At 29.9% G+C, this 19,056-nt stretch overlaps 3 protein-coding genes across 3 annotated transcripts in view; 1 reads left to right on the top strand and 2 right to left on the bottom strand.

Annotated features, from left to right (window-relative positions):
• LOC148229657 (uncharacterized) overlaps positions 1–3,240 on the top strand; it is a 197,835-nt gene extending 194,595 nt beyond the window's left edge. The window contains exons 22-23 of the mRNA XM_088197419.1: positions 2,381–2,481; positions 2,553–3,240. Coding sequence (XP_088053545.1) covers positions 2,381–2,481; positions 2,553–2,859 — 408 coding nt within the window. The 3' untranslated portion in view covers positions 2,860–3,240. The remainder of the gene's footprint in view (positions 1–2,380; positions 2,482–2,552) is intronic.
• Positions 3,241–6,290: 3,050 nt separating this feature from the next.
• LOC148229656 (uncharacterized) lies at positions 6,291–10,836 on the bottom strand. Its single transcript, XM_088196896.1, has 10 exons — positions 10,585–10,836; positions 10,350–10,522; positions 10,221–10,286; positions 10,009–10,149; positions 9,678–9,941; positions 9,296–9,440; positions 9,096–9,237; positions 8,831–9,029; positions 7,281–7,410; positions 6,291–6,749 (listed from the first exon to the last, which is right to left on the bottom strand). Exons 1-10 carry the CDS (start codon positions 10,834–10,836, stop codon positions 6,291–6,293), a joined length of 1,971 nt encoding a protein of 656 aa, XP_088053022.1.
• Positions 10,837–11,372: 536 nt separating this feature from the next.
• Positions 11,373–17,574, bottom strand: LOC148229655 (uncharacterized). The gene is made up of 8 exons (XM_088197222.1): positions 17,067–17,574; positions 13,193–13,657; positions 12,944–13,131; positions 12,519–12,663; positions 12,241–12,432; positions 11,991–12,166; positions 11,757–11,921; positions 11,373–11,682 (listed from the first exon to the last, which is right to left on the bottom strand). Exons 1-8 carry the CDS (start codon positions 17,442–17,444, stop codon positions 11,514–11,516), a joined length of 1,878 nt encoding a protein of 625 aa, XP_088053348.1. The 5' UTR covers positions 17,445–17,574; the 3' UTR covers positions 11,373–11,513.
• Positions 17,575–19,056: the final 1,482 nt, after the last annotated feature.

Below are 19,056 nucleotides of genomic sequence, written 5' to 3'. Positions count from 1 at the left end.
GTAACATTTGACCATTTAGCGAAACACACGTTAAAAAAATACCAACGCCAAACATAAGGCCATACCAAAAAATATTGTAATAAATCACCAAGTTGTCTCAAGCGAATGTTAAAAGAAAGGCAATACCTATGACTTAAAATATGCAAATTGCAATGGATAACACCCAGCAAATTATACAGGTTGTCTGGTATATAAACAACTTCAACAAAAACAGCATCAACAACTTTAAATAAAACAAATAGAACCAACTAACACAGATACAACAGAGTCAACCGAGAACAAACCAGTATGCACAAAATGTTATAAGTGGCGCTAATAAAACAAGGTCTTATCCGAAATAAAAAAAATATAAAAGAACTAATACAATAAATTACTACTACTAACAGTAGTTGTTTATAAAATTGCAAAATTGCCGTTTTACTACATATTGCCATGTGGAACGCCAACGGTCTATCACAACACATACAAGAAATGTTATTTTTATCGAACTCAAAATTCGTCTTGCTGGATTCCGAAACTCATTTTACGGGAATAAACTCACTTTAAAATATCTAGATACTGCGTTTATACCATGAGACACACAGACAGAACTGCACACTGAAAATATTTGACATTACGAAGAATAAAATTTTCAAGAGGAATACCTTCAAGAAACTACAGATATAATTGAAGATCGTTACTTATCTTTGACTTTTTCTGCATTGTATTGTCTCTGAAGTACAATATTAAAAAATAAAAATACAATATAAATCCGTTTTCAGCAAATTGTAAAGGATTTATAACTAAAATGAAAGACCAATAAACCTGTTGCGTGTGCTGTCAAAAATATTCTAAAAACTGTTACATAAACGAATAAACTTGATAATTGAAGAGAAAATAATTATTTCAGAACACCAATTTGGATTTAAAAATCGCCACAAACTATAGAGCAAGTTTATAGACATATAAAAAAATCAGCAATTATTTTGAGAGCAAAAGGTGCTGCACCGCTGCGTTCATAGATATCAGCCAGGCTTTTTATAAAGTCTGGCACGATGAACTGCTCTATAAAATAAAAGAAAACCTGCCAAACAAATTTATATAATATTAGAATTAAAATAAAGCACGATCGTGTGAAATAAAAAAAAATAACATTTATCTAATATAAATAGGCAAGCAATTTTATTGTAGAAATATCTTATAAAATATCTCACTCGCAGCAAAAAACTATGAACGCCCCATGAATAACTCAACGAATCTATTTAATTGTATGGGCGCAAATGTATTTAAGCGACGAACGAAGCGGGAATAACGCCAGAGCGGCGACAGAGAGCACGCTTGGCTTGTTGTGTTGAGTCCAACCAAACAAGTTGGCCCTAAAACACTTTGATAATAACCAAGCTTACCATCTGTTGACATTGAGGTTAAAATACAGATCATATGTATAATATAAATACTGACCATTGAACTGTAATAAATTTTAAAGTGATTAAATACCAACTGAAAAAAATTATTCTGACTATCTGTCAAAATAATTCTAACCAGTTTATATTCTGACATTTTAATATCAATTCTGACCACGACCATATTAAAATTCTGACTCGAAAAATGCGAGCCTTTAAAAAATATGATAATAAACAAAAATATATTTCCACTCCCATTAACGTAAAAAATACGTAAATATTATAAACTATCGCCACTTTATCCCTCCGAAAATCTTTTACTGTCAATAAGGAAATAAACAAAGAGTATTGAACTTTTCTTTCTGAATCTCGACTTTTTCATCATATTTGTGTAGCTCTTCATACATAGGGATTTAAAATATCATAAATGAATACCACCATATTAAAATGTCTATGACTTGAATTGTTTGCAGGCTGCAAATCAACAGGCGGTTCACTTAAATATCTGTACTGTATGGTGTTACACGAGTTACGACATTCGCCTTATTCCAGCAGCAGTCGCCACATTTACATAATATTGTACTCGAGATCAGTGTTTTGACTACTGCCGTGTGTATTATAATGATAGTAACGCAATACATAGTAGTAGTAGTAAATCGATTGAATTAGACTTTTTGTATTTTATTTTATTATATTATCAACAGTTCATGTGATATGATCATTTGAAAAAACATTCTATTTCTAGTTAATCTGTATATATGTACATATATATTATATTTTTAAATTTTATTTTATAATACATTTTATCAATAGTTAACCTAATCTAAATTCCTAATATACACTTAATTTTATAAATTCATCATCAAAAAAATTAGTAAAACAATTATTAATAATAAGATGCATCATCGCACAATTTTATCTAATCACTTATCCATATTTATAAATAAAATGTTAAAGCGCAAGTTATAATTATTAATGGTACATACGTTTCTATTTAGGATATATCATTAAAAATGCTGCCTAAGAATCCGCTTCCAGAAGATCACGCTAAACCGATGAGAAAAATCAGTCGTATGCGGACAATTGGAAATCAAATAAGGTGCATATTAAATAATGAATAATCCATAACTCTCTGTATATTATTGTATTACATACATATTTTTATTTCAGATTTCTCCGGCGTTTAGAACAGAGTCTCAAGCATCGCGAAATATACCTAGCGCACGGCAATTCTGACGAAGAAGGAGACGAGTCTTCTAGTGTGACTTCACCGTTGCTTCAGCAAAACAGAGCTAACAAACCACAGATTAAGAAGAGCCAGAGCATTGGAAGAATTCAACCGAACGGAAACAACGCTCCACCTGTCAGGCCGAAGATCGTCAAGCAGAAGAGAGCGATTGATTCGTTACTTTCGCAAGAAAACCTGCTATTCAGAGGAAGCTTAGGCATGGCAGGACCAAATGATATCTCAGATTAACTATTTATTGCCCACGGAAAGAGTTTTACTGTTGAATCTATTTAAACTTGGATTTATTTTAACGTTAAGTGGATATCTAATAATACTGGTACATCTATGTTATATAGCCGTAACCCACAAGTAACCCTTCGAAACTTATCCTCTTTTTATAACCCTGTTTTGAGCAACGCATTACTTTACTGAGCCGAACAAGTTAGAGATACATAATTAAAAATAATATTTATTTTGAGAGATTATCAAGACGGCCGGATTTGTCTGATTCTTTAATAAAGTTTGGTTATACTAAAGATTGATCGATTCTTAGCTCTTGATAATTGAATAACTAACCAGTCAATACGTTTTAGTTTATATTTCATTAATTTTATTTAAGAAAAAAAGAAATATACAGTAAATGCGCTATACAAAATAAACATCACATAAATATAAGTATATTACATCGATTAGCGACGAATTTGAACGATAAATAATATTATAAAAATCAAAACAAAGCATCGCAAGCTAGCTTAAGACATTTTATCTGACAACATTTTATTACTATTATTTATGATACTTGAAATACATGAAAAAGAAGCTGAGTTTCATTGGTTTTCTGTATGTGGGCTAACAAGGTTGTACCAAAAGAAACACTAATCATTTTCAGCAATACTAATATTTAGTACTTTTAAAAGGTTAAAATGTATATTCGAATACGAATTTGAGGGATCAAAATATAGAATAATATTTAATAAGATTGTCAGTAAACGGCGTTTATTATTGTTTCGTTCGTACAATATGAGAATGGGTCCATTCCGTTTAGGATCTAATATCATTTTAAATGTATGATCGACTTTCAAAATTCCTCGACTTGTTTTACATTATGTACATAAATCTTTATTGAACTGTCCAATGTAATGTCTTAAACAAAGTTATAAATAATATGTATTATATGAGAACGAAAAATATATAGATTTTCACTCGGAGTGAAAATTGTATCAGGGATTCACAAACTGTGATAAGAGAGCAATTCTAAAAAAAGCAATTTGTAAAGAAATATTTTAATTCGACGTATGTACTTTGCGCTGTTCATTATATGAAAGATCCTAAATGTAAAGCATATACTAAACGAGGAGAGCATATTATGTATAAAAAAGGCAATCTTCTAAAACAACATTAAATTGTATGTAAACGTGTGTAAATTATTACAAGTGAACAATGAATAATGGCCTGTTTTTTGAGACTGATTTTCTACTCTTATGTAAATTATTTAAAGCCTACTCTAATCTTTCGAAAACTTCGATCCGTGATGAATAAAATACAACTATATAAAGATCCAATATATAAATACACACATACAAACGCACGTATGTATGTATGGATATATTTAAATAAATTGTAAATAATTAATATAAAAGTATAGTTAAGTGAATTAAGTTATTTAAATGTATAAAAACGATTATTGGATCATATAAAAAAATATGATTATTAAAATTTAATTTGGAATGAAATACAGGTGTTAATATACCTGAAGTGTTGGAAATTGGCACAACAGTATTATTTTAAACAGATAAATATTTTTTCACTACTTCAATTATGTTGCTATTATATTGATATACCTATAAATAAAAAGCGTGTAATATAAAATAAAATATTCTTTAATAACCAAATATATTTTTCTATATGTATTTTTTTCTTCAAAATATCCTCATAAATAAATTAAATTGAAAATGTTGGTATACCGATATAATATTCACATAGTACAACTTTATTTTATTTTATAGTTTACTATATAAAAAATTCTCTGATCTAACGTCAATTCTATCAATTATATTATATTATGTTTAATTTATAAAATAATATATAATAGAATTCTCACACTGTCCTTTTAAATCATAAAAAATATATTTACATTTACAGTTTATTAAATAATTACCATAAATAAATATAATAATTAATTGAATGCACCAGTGTCACACGTCTAAATATTATATTATGATATTATAAATTTTAATTGGTTTAAATGCTGGCAGTAGAGTTAGATTTCATTTTATAATATATTCAATATTATTTTAATATCTAAATAAATAGTACAATATTAACGTAAATTGTCAACAGTAGTTGTTGTTAAACGAGCACATTTTTTATCAGAATATATAGATCATATTATTCAATATTTAGATTTTTTTACTTAGTCGTCATACGAGGTTAAATTGAAAATTTCAAAAAATAATATGCATACATATAAATAATAGATTTATCGTTCTGATAGTTCTCTTTGAGTATTACTATTTAGTCTAGATTATTACGAACGTTATCGATAAACATTGGATTATTGCACAATTTACATTAACATAACACAGTTGAAAGTGTGTGAAGTATTACAGCTAGTTACTTACTTTCCTTTATAAACATTTATTTAATATTTATATATGCAGATTATGGTGCCATGAATAGGAATTGAATATTAAAAATTGATATATAAATATCAGCTTACCATAATGTTTTACTATACTTTAAATGTTGGCATCTATTTGTTATTAGAATATGAGTTACAAAATGTTAAATGAGCAAATGTGTTATAATGTCATTTATATATTTCCTATATATATGATACTTTATTATAATAAGATTGTGATGCACATTTTTGATATTGTTGAAATATATTATTGTATAAGGATGCAAATATAATCGCTGTTTAATATTAATTTAATAAAAAATATAACGTGAAAGTATTTGTTTATAATGAAATTTGTATTTTACCACTGTAAATATTATTACACAGATGCAAAAAATATATACATTCATTAACATAATAACCGTTTAAAGTGTGTAGAATATTGAGAGCAAATTGAACTGTATCATTGTTTTATTTCAAAGTATTATTCTCCAAATATTTAAGAATAACATTTACCAAAATTTTGGAATATTAATGACGAACTCGGTATACAACGCGTTCTTCCACAGCTACCGATTAGTTCGCCATTAATATCTTTAAAGTCAATAATCACGAAACAGGCTTTTGTTGAGTTTGCCCTTAATATTCTAAACGCTTCATATAGCGTGTACATAATCCATGTTAATCATAAATATTTAAAAATACGACCGTTGTTTTTTAATAAACTTTTATTTTAAAATATATTTACATAATACATTATACTTCAAAGGCTTTCACATGAACTATTTTTTATCGTACATTAACTAGGTATTGTTGTGAGTTTTAAATAATTAAAACGTACCTTTATACACATATATTATAATTAAAAAAATGTGGTTATTTCTATATTACCTATGATTTTATGTGATATTTTATAAATATATTTTTGCTGTATTTTAATGAAAATTTATACATATAAATATATGTATATCGAAAAAAAAACAGAGTTGATGCTAAATTATTAGATATCGAACGATACGTTAATAAATTTGGCTTCTAATTAATTATCTTTTTCATTTAATCAATCCTCGCCCCTTTCTTCATCTTTTGTACTATTTTCTGGTTTAATAAGTAGATCATTTGTATTGGTCATTGTTGGAGAGTGCCTCAAATTCTGAAGAACGTTACTCACGATGGGATGATTGAAAACATTTTCAGACCAAGAAGTGGATCTATCTATTGACTCTCTGTTTCCCATATTATTTTCCATGATAGTCGGTAACGCGACTGAGCTAGTACTCGATAATATAGAACCTCGGCGTGATTTAAAAGATTTTGATTTTAAACGGTTCAAAACGGGTGATTCTTTCGCTTGAGTATTCAACAAAGCGTTTATAAGTTTATCCAGAGTAGCTAAATCATTTGTACTGTTCCTATGGACGTGACTATTTGCTCTAAATGAACAAGAACGACTTAGTGATGAATGAGACGGCTGATTAGGTGATGGGTGTAAAGATTGACTCAACAACAATCTGCTAACCTGAAATTCATTTATAAATTTATTTTTAAAATACAGTGAATATGTATTACCAGAGAAGTTATATTTTTACTGGCGTTTCAATGAAATTGTATCCGAATACATTTTCACTGGTAGATTTATATTTCTACTAGCGGAAAAATATATTAACTCATTAATTATGCTGCTCTAAAATCTCTAATCTAACCTAAACGAATTAACCAAACCCAACTTGACTTATGAAAGTTCCAAGACTAACTATATTTTTAAAACTTTTATTATGTTACTTAGATTTGGTTTAATTTATCTTAAATATTGCAGTATTTTGTCAAACGATGTGACGTCACAGTTCTGTGAATACCAGTATACTGGATCATCTGTTTGTGAATAAATACAGTCTTACTGATACTCAGCAGTGAAATTGTAAATCAATTGCTTAAATTATTGTTCTGGCCAAGTTAATAAATTATATATAAGCTAATGAAAATATAACTTCATTTTTAATATATTTTACATTCAGTGTAATATTTACAATACACACAAATGGATACATACATCTTCTAAGCCGTGTGTTTGATAGCTCACTCTTTGCACTTTCCTAAAAGTATCATCATCTATGGCTTCTTTTACGGCTTCGTCTAATTTGTCACTAAGCTCTTCATTGTCAAAGTCGTCCATCATGTACCTTATTTATAAACATAGATATATAATGTATGTATATATTATAGTTAAATACAGATTTGACATATGTATCAATAGTATAAGGTGAGATACATTCCCTTTCGCTCGCTCGCGTGTTCTGCCGATTCCCATGTGTAATTTATTCTTATTGGAGCGGGTTTTAGATCACCAAAGCAAAGATAAAGCCGCCGGCCGGTTAGAGTAATAGAAAATCGCAAAAAAAATGTTGGTCTGGCATGAACACCTTCGGAAAGGTTTCTGTCATGTTTTATTACTTAAACAAAAATAAGGCGAGTTCGAGTGTTGTCATTCCCAGTGTTGTCATTTCCAGACCCCTATTAAAACCTTCCAATATAGTATGCATATTATGCAAGAACCTGCCTATGCAACATTATAAAAAGGGCAATAGTTGTAAACCTTTTGAAAACATTTATACAAATTTAATTTTATATAATAAAAAATGATTTTTTAAATTTATCGAAAAATGAGAATTCTCGATTTGCCATTTTTCTCAAGAAATAATTCCGGAGAAAAAACACTAATCAATGGTATTTTAGCGAAGTTGGAGAAGAAACATATAAGAGAGATCAAACTTATTGTTTTTTAAAAACAAAATCAAAAGATAATTGCTACAAAGAATCATGTCAATAATAGTCTTAATTTTCCAAAAAATTAAAATGGTTTTTTGTGCATATGATCAACGAAACCATAATAAATAATTAGAAATATATTAGCAGATAAATAACAAAAATCCGCCTATCAGTTTTTCGAAACACCAGCAGGTCGGTAAGCCTTTGTCATACCGGCTGGTAAAGTTTGAAGTACATGCCATACATTTCAAGGGATTAGCGCTCGGTGTAAACCGTACGTGACAATAGATGGATGCATCGCAATAGCCTTTCGTGTTATATTCGATTGGTAAGCGCTGTTGTATAAAATAACATGGCGCTAAGTAACCATAACTCATATTAACTTAAAATATTTAACGACTGCTCCAACCTGTTTAAGCGGTTAGAAGTAATACCAAACTTATTTTTTAGTAAATAGATGCATATACTAATCCAATTCGACCATTGCAGCAAAAATTGGGCAAACACAAAATCTCCCCAGTTCGGCCATATCTTTGAAAGTATATACAAAAGCCCTAAATTACCTTCCGCTCAAAGCACTATGCCAACAACATCATCAAGAGCTTTCCTACTTTGTTTGTATGAACTCGAAACCATGAGGAGCTACACCAACAGACAGAGAAGATCGAAAAAGCAAGTTAGCCCTGGTCCTCGAATGAGGACTTCACGTATACAATAACGTACATATATAAACTGTACATGAACGTGATTAAAATTTATGCATAATATTAATTAATAACAAATATAACTATGACATAAATTAATTCCTGACACAAAAGTCAGGACAAGACTTACTCTTTTCTCTCAGCATCTTCAGCTGCACGCATGCTAGCACGATTGCTTTCTCTCACCACTCGAATATCATTCTGCCAAAATCTACGTAAATCTGGACTCGAAGTATACGGTGCAGCCACTTCCTTTATCTTCAACACAATTATAGCAGTAATAAATATGCATATAACGTTAACGACGGTCAAACAAGCACTAACAATACCTAAACATGTGAAAGTTATACATTATTCAATAACACTGCCATAATTAACAATTAAAATACACTCACCATTAATAGCAAACTCAATTGGAATGTAATCATTGTATATAGGTTCGTAGGAACTATTACCATAATATGGTTCACCTTTAATATGTGGAATTTTAACATCTTTATAAATTAGCCATATGCATGCTAAAGCCCAATATAAACCCTAGAATCAAAAGATTATGTTAAATAATATATGTATATAATATACAATAGATACATACACAATTAACAACTGGAGGCAATAAAGATGCGGATATAGCCACGCCAATCAAGGGTCCAGCACTACCTTGAAGCAAAGCGACGGCTACTCCGGATCCCGAAGTTAACGCCCATAAAACACCCATCCATAGTGAACGCACATTACCTCTAATATAAAATGAATATATCAACATATCTATATGTTATTTATTTTAAATAATTGTATCTATAAAAATAAAATGTTTTTGTATGTTTGACAATTGAGTATCGTAGTAGCTAAAACAACATCAGCTGCTTCACCCCGACAAAGCACCGGTAACACTGCATACGTGACTGTTTGCATGAATGATTTCCTTTATTAAATTGTTTTTGTTAGTGAATTATAGAATAAAGTACTTAAAATACCTTCCTTTCATTTCTTCGGTAGGCCAATCACCGAATCCCCATGGCATGTCCGTCGTGCCCAAGATGAGTCCAAATATAAATCCAAACAAGCACGATATCAACATGCCAACGATTAAGCTACAAAGCCCTGACTTTTGTAGTGATCTATCAGATATGATAGTTCCAAAAGTGATGGACATAACGGGACCCATCAGTGGTGAGACTAACATTGCTGCTACAATGTTAGGTGAGTTATTTTCAACCAAACCAAGAGCTGCAAGAGAACTATAGCACAATATTATTAATAATTATAGTATATATTAGATTATTACATTTAAGTAAGAAAAATTACTCTGCAGTAACAATCAAAAGAAGATAATCAAAAGACATCTTTCCTCCGGCTCGAACGCCATCAACCACTTGTTTTACTGTTAATTTTGATCTTATAGATTCAACAAAGCCTTTCCATTGCTTCTGTTCTTCTGTGTCACGTCTATAATTTATATAATTTTATAATACAAATTAAAGAAATGAATAAAATAGTACAAATTATATAAGACTCACAACAACATATCTTCAATTTCAGCCTCCGTTTGTAAGCCTGAGTAAACCACGCTGCATGGTAAGACACTACAATATATATATGCAGATTAATCAAGTTCTATATTTGTATATATTCTAATTAGCTCTCACCTTACAACAGAATTATAATTTTTTCCTATTCCTAATTCAGTTAAGCAATGTAACATATTTTCACAAGGATCGCCAGCCGGTATCGGAAAGAATACTTCATAATAATTGCCATTCTTATCTGCAGACCACACTACATGTTCAACTTCCAGTTTTTTTAATAATTCCTCTAATATCTATTATTAAAAATATTTATTACAAAAAAACTATTACCATAATTATATCCTAAAATAATAACCTTCTCCATTGGAATTTTATTTTCATTTCCAGATGTGTAGTTTGTTGAATTATCTTCTATTAAACCATGCTCTGGATATATCTGACCTAACGTTATTGGAATCTTGTGTTGTTTTTTATCTCTTAAATTAATATCCAAGTGTACGAAATCGGCACTTTTGTTGGAATTTGAGTGTCGTTTCGTTGACCCATCTTGTAAGATCTTTTGATATTTCTCTGTAGGAACACAAACAACAAAAACAACACCAGACATGATGTCTATACTCTTATAGAAGCTTCACAATAATGCACATAATTTTTGTACATAGTTATAACACATAAGCTATAATTGATTAACATCCTCAAGTTAATTGGATGTGAAAATTTGCACTCAATTAATAAAAAAATTTGCACCTAATTAATAATTAATAGACTGTTCTGATATTGCTTCTAGACGTTGTGAATATAATCACGTTAAATATTTTAAAGGGTTACCTGATCTGACTTGTTTGTTCTTTTGTGAGTATGTGTCACGCTTCATCAATTTTGAAAGCATTGGGTGGTTATAGGTCAGTTTAAAGTAAATGAAAATATATTTTGTGTTTATATAATATATATATTTAGAATTATTATTTCCTAAAAATATTATATATCAAGTTTGTATATGTAATACAAAATAACACAAATTTATGTATATAATATTAAAATTCATTTTAAAATCATATTAAAATTTTCATAAAACATTATAAAACATTATTAAATCTATTAAAATAAATAAAATCAATATATTGTTATTCTTATAATCCTATCCTATGCTGTTATAAGGTAAACTCTATAGATGTATATCTGTACATTAATTATTTTTTTCATGAACAAATTATGTATCGTAGAATGGCAAATAGCACAGGATATAATTAAAACATTTGTTTTAATAAAAAACCTAAATATAGATTAAACAGACTCCTTTGGCTTGGTTTCATCAACTGGCATCACAGTAAACTTTGATCCTCTACTTCCTGCCAGTGATTTGTTTAAAGGTTTATCCGTCATAGACAATATGTCTGAAATACTTTCTTCATTCAATCTCTTATAACCTGGTAACTGATTTACTGGGAAGCTCCTACAACAAAAAATGTTTTATAGATTAAATTTACTTAATGATTTTTACACACTATATTATTGAGAAATGCATACAATCTTGGTTTTCTAGCAGCGGGATCTTCACTAAATTGTCTATAATATCCATAAATTTCCTTTGCAGAAACTCTTCGCGATATCACCGGATGTGGAGACCATGTCATGTTACTGTTTCCCATATAACGAAGCCTATCTAGTAGATCAAGAGACCCAATATCCATTCTAGACATTAATATAAAACATTTATAATACATTAAGAGTTTAAAACCTGTAAGAGAATAAATAGCCTACTCGTAATTTATACGACTCTGTCGTCCCAGATTCTCAATACTATTATCCTTCAAGCCTTGGTTGATAGTCTGAGATTTCACATCGTCTGCTGCTGTTTTATTGTAGTCTCTAACGGCTTTGATGCCTTCTTTCCAGAATTGTTCATCATTAGAGTTACTCGGTGCCACTTCTTTAATCTATTTTTTTAAATTATACTATACATTTGTAAAGTCTATATTATACATATCATATAAGTGGAGATTTAATTTACTTTATAGACAGCGATCCCGGCGATGTATATAAATACTATGTTGACTAAAGTCAGACACAAGCTTATCGATCCGTTTACAGCTAATTCCTCAGCCGGATTATCTGAATAAGTACTTGATTTTACAAAGTTTTTGAACCTTATTTCATCATCTTTATATATCAGTTGTATAGTAGCCATAGCCCAATGTAAGCCCTTTATTTTAATATAATGATTAAAATTCATAGTAGAGTAAATATTAAGTTAGTGACTATTATACATGAATAACATATTATAATTACAGCATTTACAGCAGGTGGAAGCAAAGAAGCTGATATGGCTACTCCAACCAAAGAAGATGTATTACCGGAAAGAACTGCTATAGCTACTGCGGCTCCTGATGGTATAGCAACCAATGCCCCTACCCATAATGAACGAAGATCACATCTTAAATAAAGAGCAAATAAATTGAAAATGTATACATTTATTAAACGCTTTTTACTTTAATATAATATTAAATTAATGGCAAATAGATTATAAAATCAAATTAAATTTCTTTTAAATAAGTGCTAAAGAAAACATTGTGTAAGAACTTTATTTACAGAACCGGAGCTAATTCGGATTTAATTTAAGTCATAGATACATGTTTATTAATGACATCTTATAAATACTCATTTATACTAAATGAAATGTTGTGTATTTCTCGAATTAAATTCAACATAAAAACCTTGAAGTTATTTCTAACGTCGGCCATTCACCGACACCATAATTCTCATCAATGCTGCAAATCACAAGACCGAATAAGAAACCTATGACTAAAGCTAAGAACAATCCCAGCAGTTCATGTTTAACGCCCATCTTAAGAAGTTCCTTATCTCTCAAAGCAGTTCCAAACGTTCCTGCCATTATTGGACCCTAAAAATTCAATATTAGCAAATATTATCATATATCATACATTTATACACAATTTATTTACCATCAACGGTGATATCAACATGCTAGCCACCAAAAACACCGTGCTGTTCTCAACAAGACCTATGGCAGCAACGATTGCTGCTATGATTAAGAGAAATAGAAAATCAAAGGTCAAAGCTGCATCAGCTTTAATCTGCTCGACTACTTGAGCTACCGTCTGCCTCGCTCTCACAGAATTCACAAAAGCACCCCAAGCTGTTTGATTGGCTTCGTCTTCCTCTTGACGTTCTCCTGATAGATGCGTTGCTAATGAAGTCAAAGAAGACTTGTAGTGAAGGGCACATGGTAGAACACATAACGTAGTCTGAGGACGAGCTCCGAGTCCAGCGCCTCTTAATGTTTTCAAAGCTCTCTCGGATCTAGCACGACCGGAAATGCTGAAAGTTATTTGCCAATGCGTGCCTTCGAGAGATTCGCTCCAAGCTGCGTCAGTGATTTTTAGTGCTTTCAATACCTCTTTCATAATCTATTTAATTAACATTATTGATTAATTTCTTACATCGGATAAAGAAAATATCATTGAAGCTACTAATAAATGAAAAAGTGTAACTGATTATATTGATTGTCATAAGGGCAACTGGTAACATGAATCAGGCATACAATAGAAAGGCACAGTAGTAGCTTAAAATTACCGCCACACTTACAACATACACCGAAGTAAAACAGCATTCCGTTATTTGTTTTATGAATATAAAGGGATGATACCCATCGAAATTCATTAAAAAATGAAAGTTCAGTATCATTAAAAAGCTTTAAATATACAATTGTAGGTATGCAATTTTTAAATTTATAGTCATCATCTAATCAATTTTTAAATTTATAGTCATCATCTAATCAATTTTTAAATTTATAGTCATCATCTAATCAATTTTTAAATTTATAGTGAGAACATCGGTGACCGGTGCGGCGCGGCATACGTATCGTGTATAGTCACTGCTAGGGCCAGTAATTTCTGAGCTCAGACTCAGTACATTTCTTTTGCGCATGTGTGTCTTACTAAGCTGCAAGAGCCGAGTGGTCACTACAGCTAGAAGAGCCGGCTGACGCGGGCCCATTCGAATACAATTTCAACATTTCATTGGAATGGGCTCGTTTAAATGTGATATTAAAAGTTTTCATACTTATTTACAGTGTTTGCCTTTTAAATTAATAATTATAACTAAATTATTAGTCAAATAATAATGAAATTTAAAAGATATTATTCTTGTAATTATAATCACTCGCAGTTCACAATTTTGTGCGTTACTGTTGAGCAAATTAGGTATGAGCGAAATTAGTCAAACACAAATACCGAAAGTATGTTAAACACTATGGAACTTTCGTTCTAAGATAGTGAATTGTATAAAAGATAATAAAATATAACTTCTGTAATGTTTTAATACAATCATAAATGTAGAAAGATGAGATGACAGATGGGAATCGGTTGGATTCAAAATGAATATGAGTTCAACGTCTTCATATATTTTTTATTCAATTTTAAAACATATCGATGTACTTTACAACACATGGCAATCAAATAAAAGCAGCATTCTCACTACTGAAGAAGCATTCAATAAATTTTAATCATCTCTTAACCTCGTACAGAATCGCATGGCCGATTTTATTATTGAGATGATAGCGAGGAAATACCTTAAAAAAAATAAAAGAAAAACCAAACACAACAGACTGATTACTGATAGAAGATTCTAAAAATGTCTGCAATAAAATAATTAGTGAAATTTGTTACAGATTCAGCAGCTTTAAAATATTATACTGTAATTTTATATTATAAATACTAAAAAAAAATTAGTTTTAATAGACGTTTTCTTAGAGAACACATAAAAAATATTAAAAGAAATTATCTAATGCTACGTAAAGACAAGTTGATATCCAAATTAAATGTTATGTATGAAAATTAAACTTTTAGTGATATACCCAACATCAACGTCTTATCCCGATTTATACAAAGCAATAAATTGGTACCTTTTCCGAAGTGGCAAAATTAATTGAAATTATTTTAGTGACATCTGTATCCACAGCTGATGCCGAATGTTGTAGCACTCTAAAACGTATAAAAACACTTATAAGATCGGTCGAATGCTCTAGCTGTACTATCTATTTATAATGATTATTCACCAGAAATCCAACATTTGCTCATATGAAACAAAGAAGAGCAGAAACTATACCATAAAACAGAAAATACATGCGTTGGTCTATCTGTCTGTCACAAGAAACAGTGAGCAGTAGCGACGTGACATTTGTACATGTCATTTTTATGTAAGCTATGCTATTTTCAACTTGTACTGACGACAGATTATATGCTACTGCAATAGATTAAGACAAGAGACTAAAAATATTGTATATAGGCAAGTAATGAAGTAAATTTGTAATAACAGGATAAATAAAATTTATCTGGTTTGATACACATTAAAACGTTTGTGTTTTTTTTTTTACATTAATTTTCAATCCTCGTACATAATACTAAATATGTATAACATGTTTAAGGTTAACACGTACCTGGTTTATTTGCAATGCGAATAATTATATTAAATCGGTAAATCAATGGAAAATACTTTTATCAACAATTGTCATAGCGTGATCGACCATATTTTTTATTTGAAATGAATTATTTAAATTATATTTAATGATTAATCATTGTAAGCTCTTAAACTTAAAAAAATAACATTATACACGCATTCAATAGTGAGCCTTGTGTATTTTGTTTATTTATGTACATAGTGACCATTTTCTAAGATCATGTGTCTCCAAGGAAATTTAAAATAATTAAATTATTTTTTCTGATTGGTCGAAACCATTGAAAACTACGGATATGCAATAATAGGCTTTATATATATGTTAATAGGTACTATTATTTCATATCAGGTAGAGCGTACACGCTGGAAGCTTTCCAAACAAAATATATAATAATAAATAAATTATTAGCTCTACTACCTCCTCACCTATTCTATACTCCTGGTAGATTATGACAAAAAACCCGTACAAAAACGTTAGTTTTAAGCGGGTTTTTTTTTCTGAATATGCTTTGAGGTGACTCTTGGGGTAAACTATATAAACCATAGAGTAAAGAATCATATATATACATTCTTTACTCTATGATATAAACCAAGTATAATTTGCAGAAATTGAAAAAAAATAGTTTTCCCAATAATTAAAATATTAAATTAATTGTCAGCTACCTTTTCACTCATATGTACTTTTGGTAGATTGTGACAAAAAACCCGTACAAAACCGTTTTGTGTGCCACAAAATGGTAGTTTGAAGGGCTAGTACCATTTCAGACGTGACGGACGAATCCATCCGACGCCGGTTCGACGCAGCCCATACAACACCACCCCCACTACACGACGCCGGCCCGGTGCTGGGTAAATCCATCGGGCACGTATGAAACCGGCCTTAGTCTTGTCTATATATGTGTTTTTTTTAGTATTTGTTTTTATAATTTACACTATATGTATAATTCATATTATGGTTAATTTGAAAAAAAAGAAAAATATGTTTTTTGGCCCCTGGCCCCACTTGTTTCTATTGTCACCAACCGCTACTGAGTATGACATACACAGATCTCCTCAAGAATCTGCTATTGAATCAAAACGACATAACCTTTTGGTACAGACTTTCAATAATTATAACAATCCAATATCTATACCATCAGTCTTGAAAACATTCATGCCTAATTCTTAACATTCATGTTAAGATAAAATTATCTTTAAATATATAAAAGCTAAAATATCCTTTCGCCCACAAACATATACCTGATTCATGTGACCAGTGCCAAAAATTGCACTAAATTGTAATATAAGTATTACTTGAATGAATGTGCTAAACTTTTTTAGTAGAATTCAGTATAGTACAGCAATGTATAATATTGTATTGACCTTTTCAATAGGAATTTCATCTTCGTTCTCTTCATAAGTACATTCACTTCTGACTTCTTTCTCAACCTCGGTTACTGTTGCAAGTTGACTCGTGAAACTTTTTAGTGAACGACGAGTAGGTCTTCCATTATCAACTTCCAAATTTGCCTCAATATTATTTGTAGCATTTTCGACTACAATCTCGGACAAAATATTTTCACCTTGTTCCTTTTCTTCTAAATCGTTCGCACTTTTTACACTTTTGTCACTATCAAAATCAAACTCGTTAACGTTTACGTCAATTGACGGTCCACAGCAGTTTGTGTTGACGACACGTTGCCTTCTATCTTCTTCGAATTCGATTTTCGGAACAGTAACTACAAACAACACGCCCGACATATTTCTTAATAACTTCCTATAACATTGCAATATACATGCACCCGTCTGACTGACTGTAATAAGGTGACTGACAATGCACCATAGTTATTGTTACAATAATAGTTTACGTGACAATTAAAGCATGAATATGTGTATGATGCTATCACTACAGAAATAAATGCTGGAAATGTGTTCGTTATATTTGCTGTGGTCATGAAATCACAATAAAATAAAAAAAATTATCATTGAAATATGTCCTGCTACAAAATTTAAATTAATATACTAACTATAAAACTGAAACAAAATATGAAGAAGATGATATTGTTAATAAGTCATCAAGATAGGGATAATCATAAAACAATTCAAAAAGTACGGATAAGCTTCAAAGATGATTGTAAAGGACTTTGTGTAATGTAATCCTAACGACCCAAAAATTCATTGAAAATGATTTAATGAATTATTAAATTTAAATATCTCTTAGACAAATTAATACAAATAGTACAATTTGAAATATCATATAAAAAGTAAAAATCATTCAAAAATTTTTTTTAATATTTATAAATTAAATGTTTAAAATATAAAGTAAATAAAAAAGATGTTATTTTAATAATGCAAAACCTCATAGTGAAGAAAATTGCGTGATTTTGGCATTTTTTTACTATGTTTTTAAATCAGCTGTTGTTTAACTGTCAACTTGACGTTTGGCTGGTTCGAGTCTTGGATAATATTTTATCATTTTTTACATACAGATGTCTCTAAATTAATTAATATATAAACGTTCAGTCATTCAAACCTAAAATAAAATTAAAATATTAAATATAAATTATTTAAAATAAATAATAAAATAAAAATAAAAATATTTAAATCTACTTCAAAAACTTTACATTTTTTTTTAAAATAATGCAAATACTACGTATTTGCAGTTTTAAATAACAATCACATGATGTACATTATTCATTAAATTCTTCTGGTTTTAGAACAGTGTTCATTTCCAAAATTTTATTTTTGTCAATAATATATGTATGAAGGGGTCGGAATAGATGTTGTAAAATTTTATATTTAAGGACAACCATTTTTTGTCCAAGCATACTACTTGTGTTCTAGCATTATCGTGGTAGAAAATAATGCCCATCATCTCCACGCATTGCCATCTACAGATAAATACCAATTTAAAATTATCCGATTGCTGGAAATTCTATGCGGTACCCAAACACTTAGTTTTGACATTATCCCCAGTTTATAGAGACCTCTTGTAACGTTTAATTAAACAATATTCAATCATTCATGTTGTCTTAAGGCAAGTCGAGGGTCTGCACCGTGGGACATTTCGCACGGAGCTTATCTTTCAAAGATAAATCCCGGAACGAAACCTGTTAAACGAAAAACAAAGTGTTTGAATTATTAATACACTTTTACTATAGTAGCTGTAATTTAATTTTTAAATTTATCTGACACAAAAGTCGTGGATTGATTTTATTCTTGGCAATAAAAAGCGGTTGTTACACGACCGAAGACAAAACGAAACTATGTGGAGTTAGATAGAGAGCATCTATTTTAGGATGACAAAAATTGGGTTCCAAATCAAGATACGACTATTTATTTTTACACTAGCTGCGATACTTTTATAGGGCCG

This window comes from Plectrocnemia conspersa, unplaced genomic scaffold, assembly GCF_051122295.1.
Source record: "Plectrocnemia conspersa isolate PC_06_02 unplaced genomic scaffold, ASM5112229v1 ptg000011l, whole genome shotgun sequence".
Classification (NCBI taxonomy): Eukaryota; Metazoa; Arthropoda; class Insecta; order Trichoptera; family Polycentropodidae; genus Plectrocnemia; species Plectrocnemia conspersa.
This window is presented reverse-complemented; position numbering and strand designations above follow the sequence as displayed.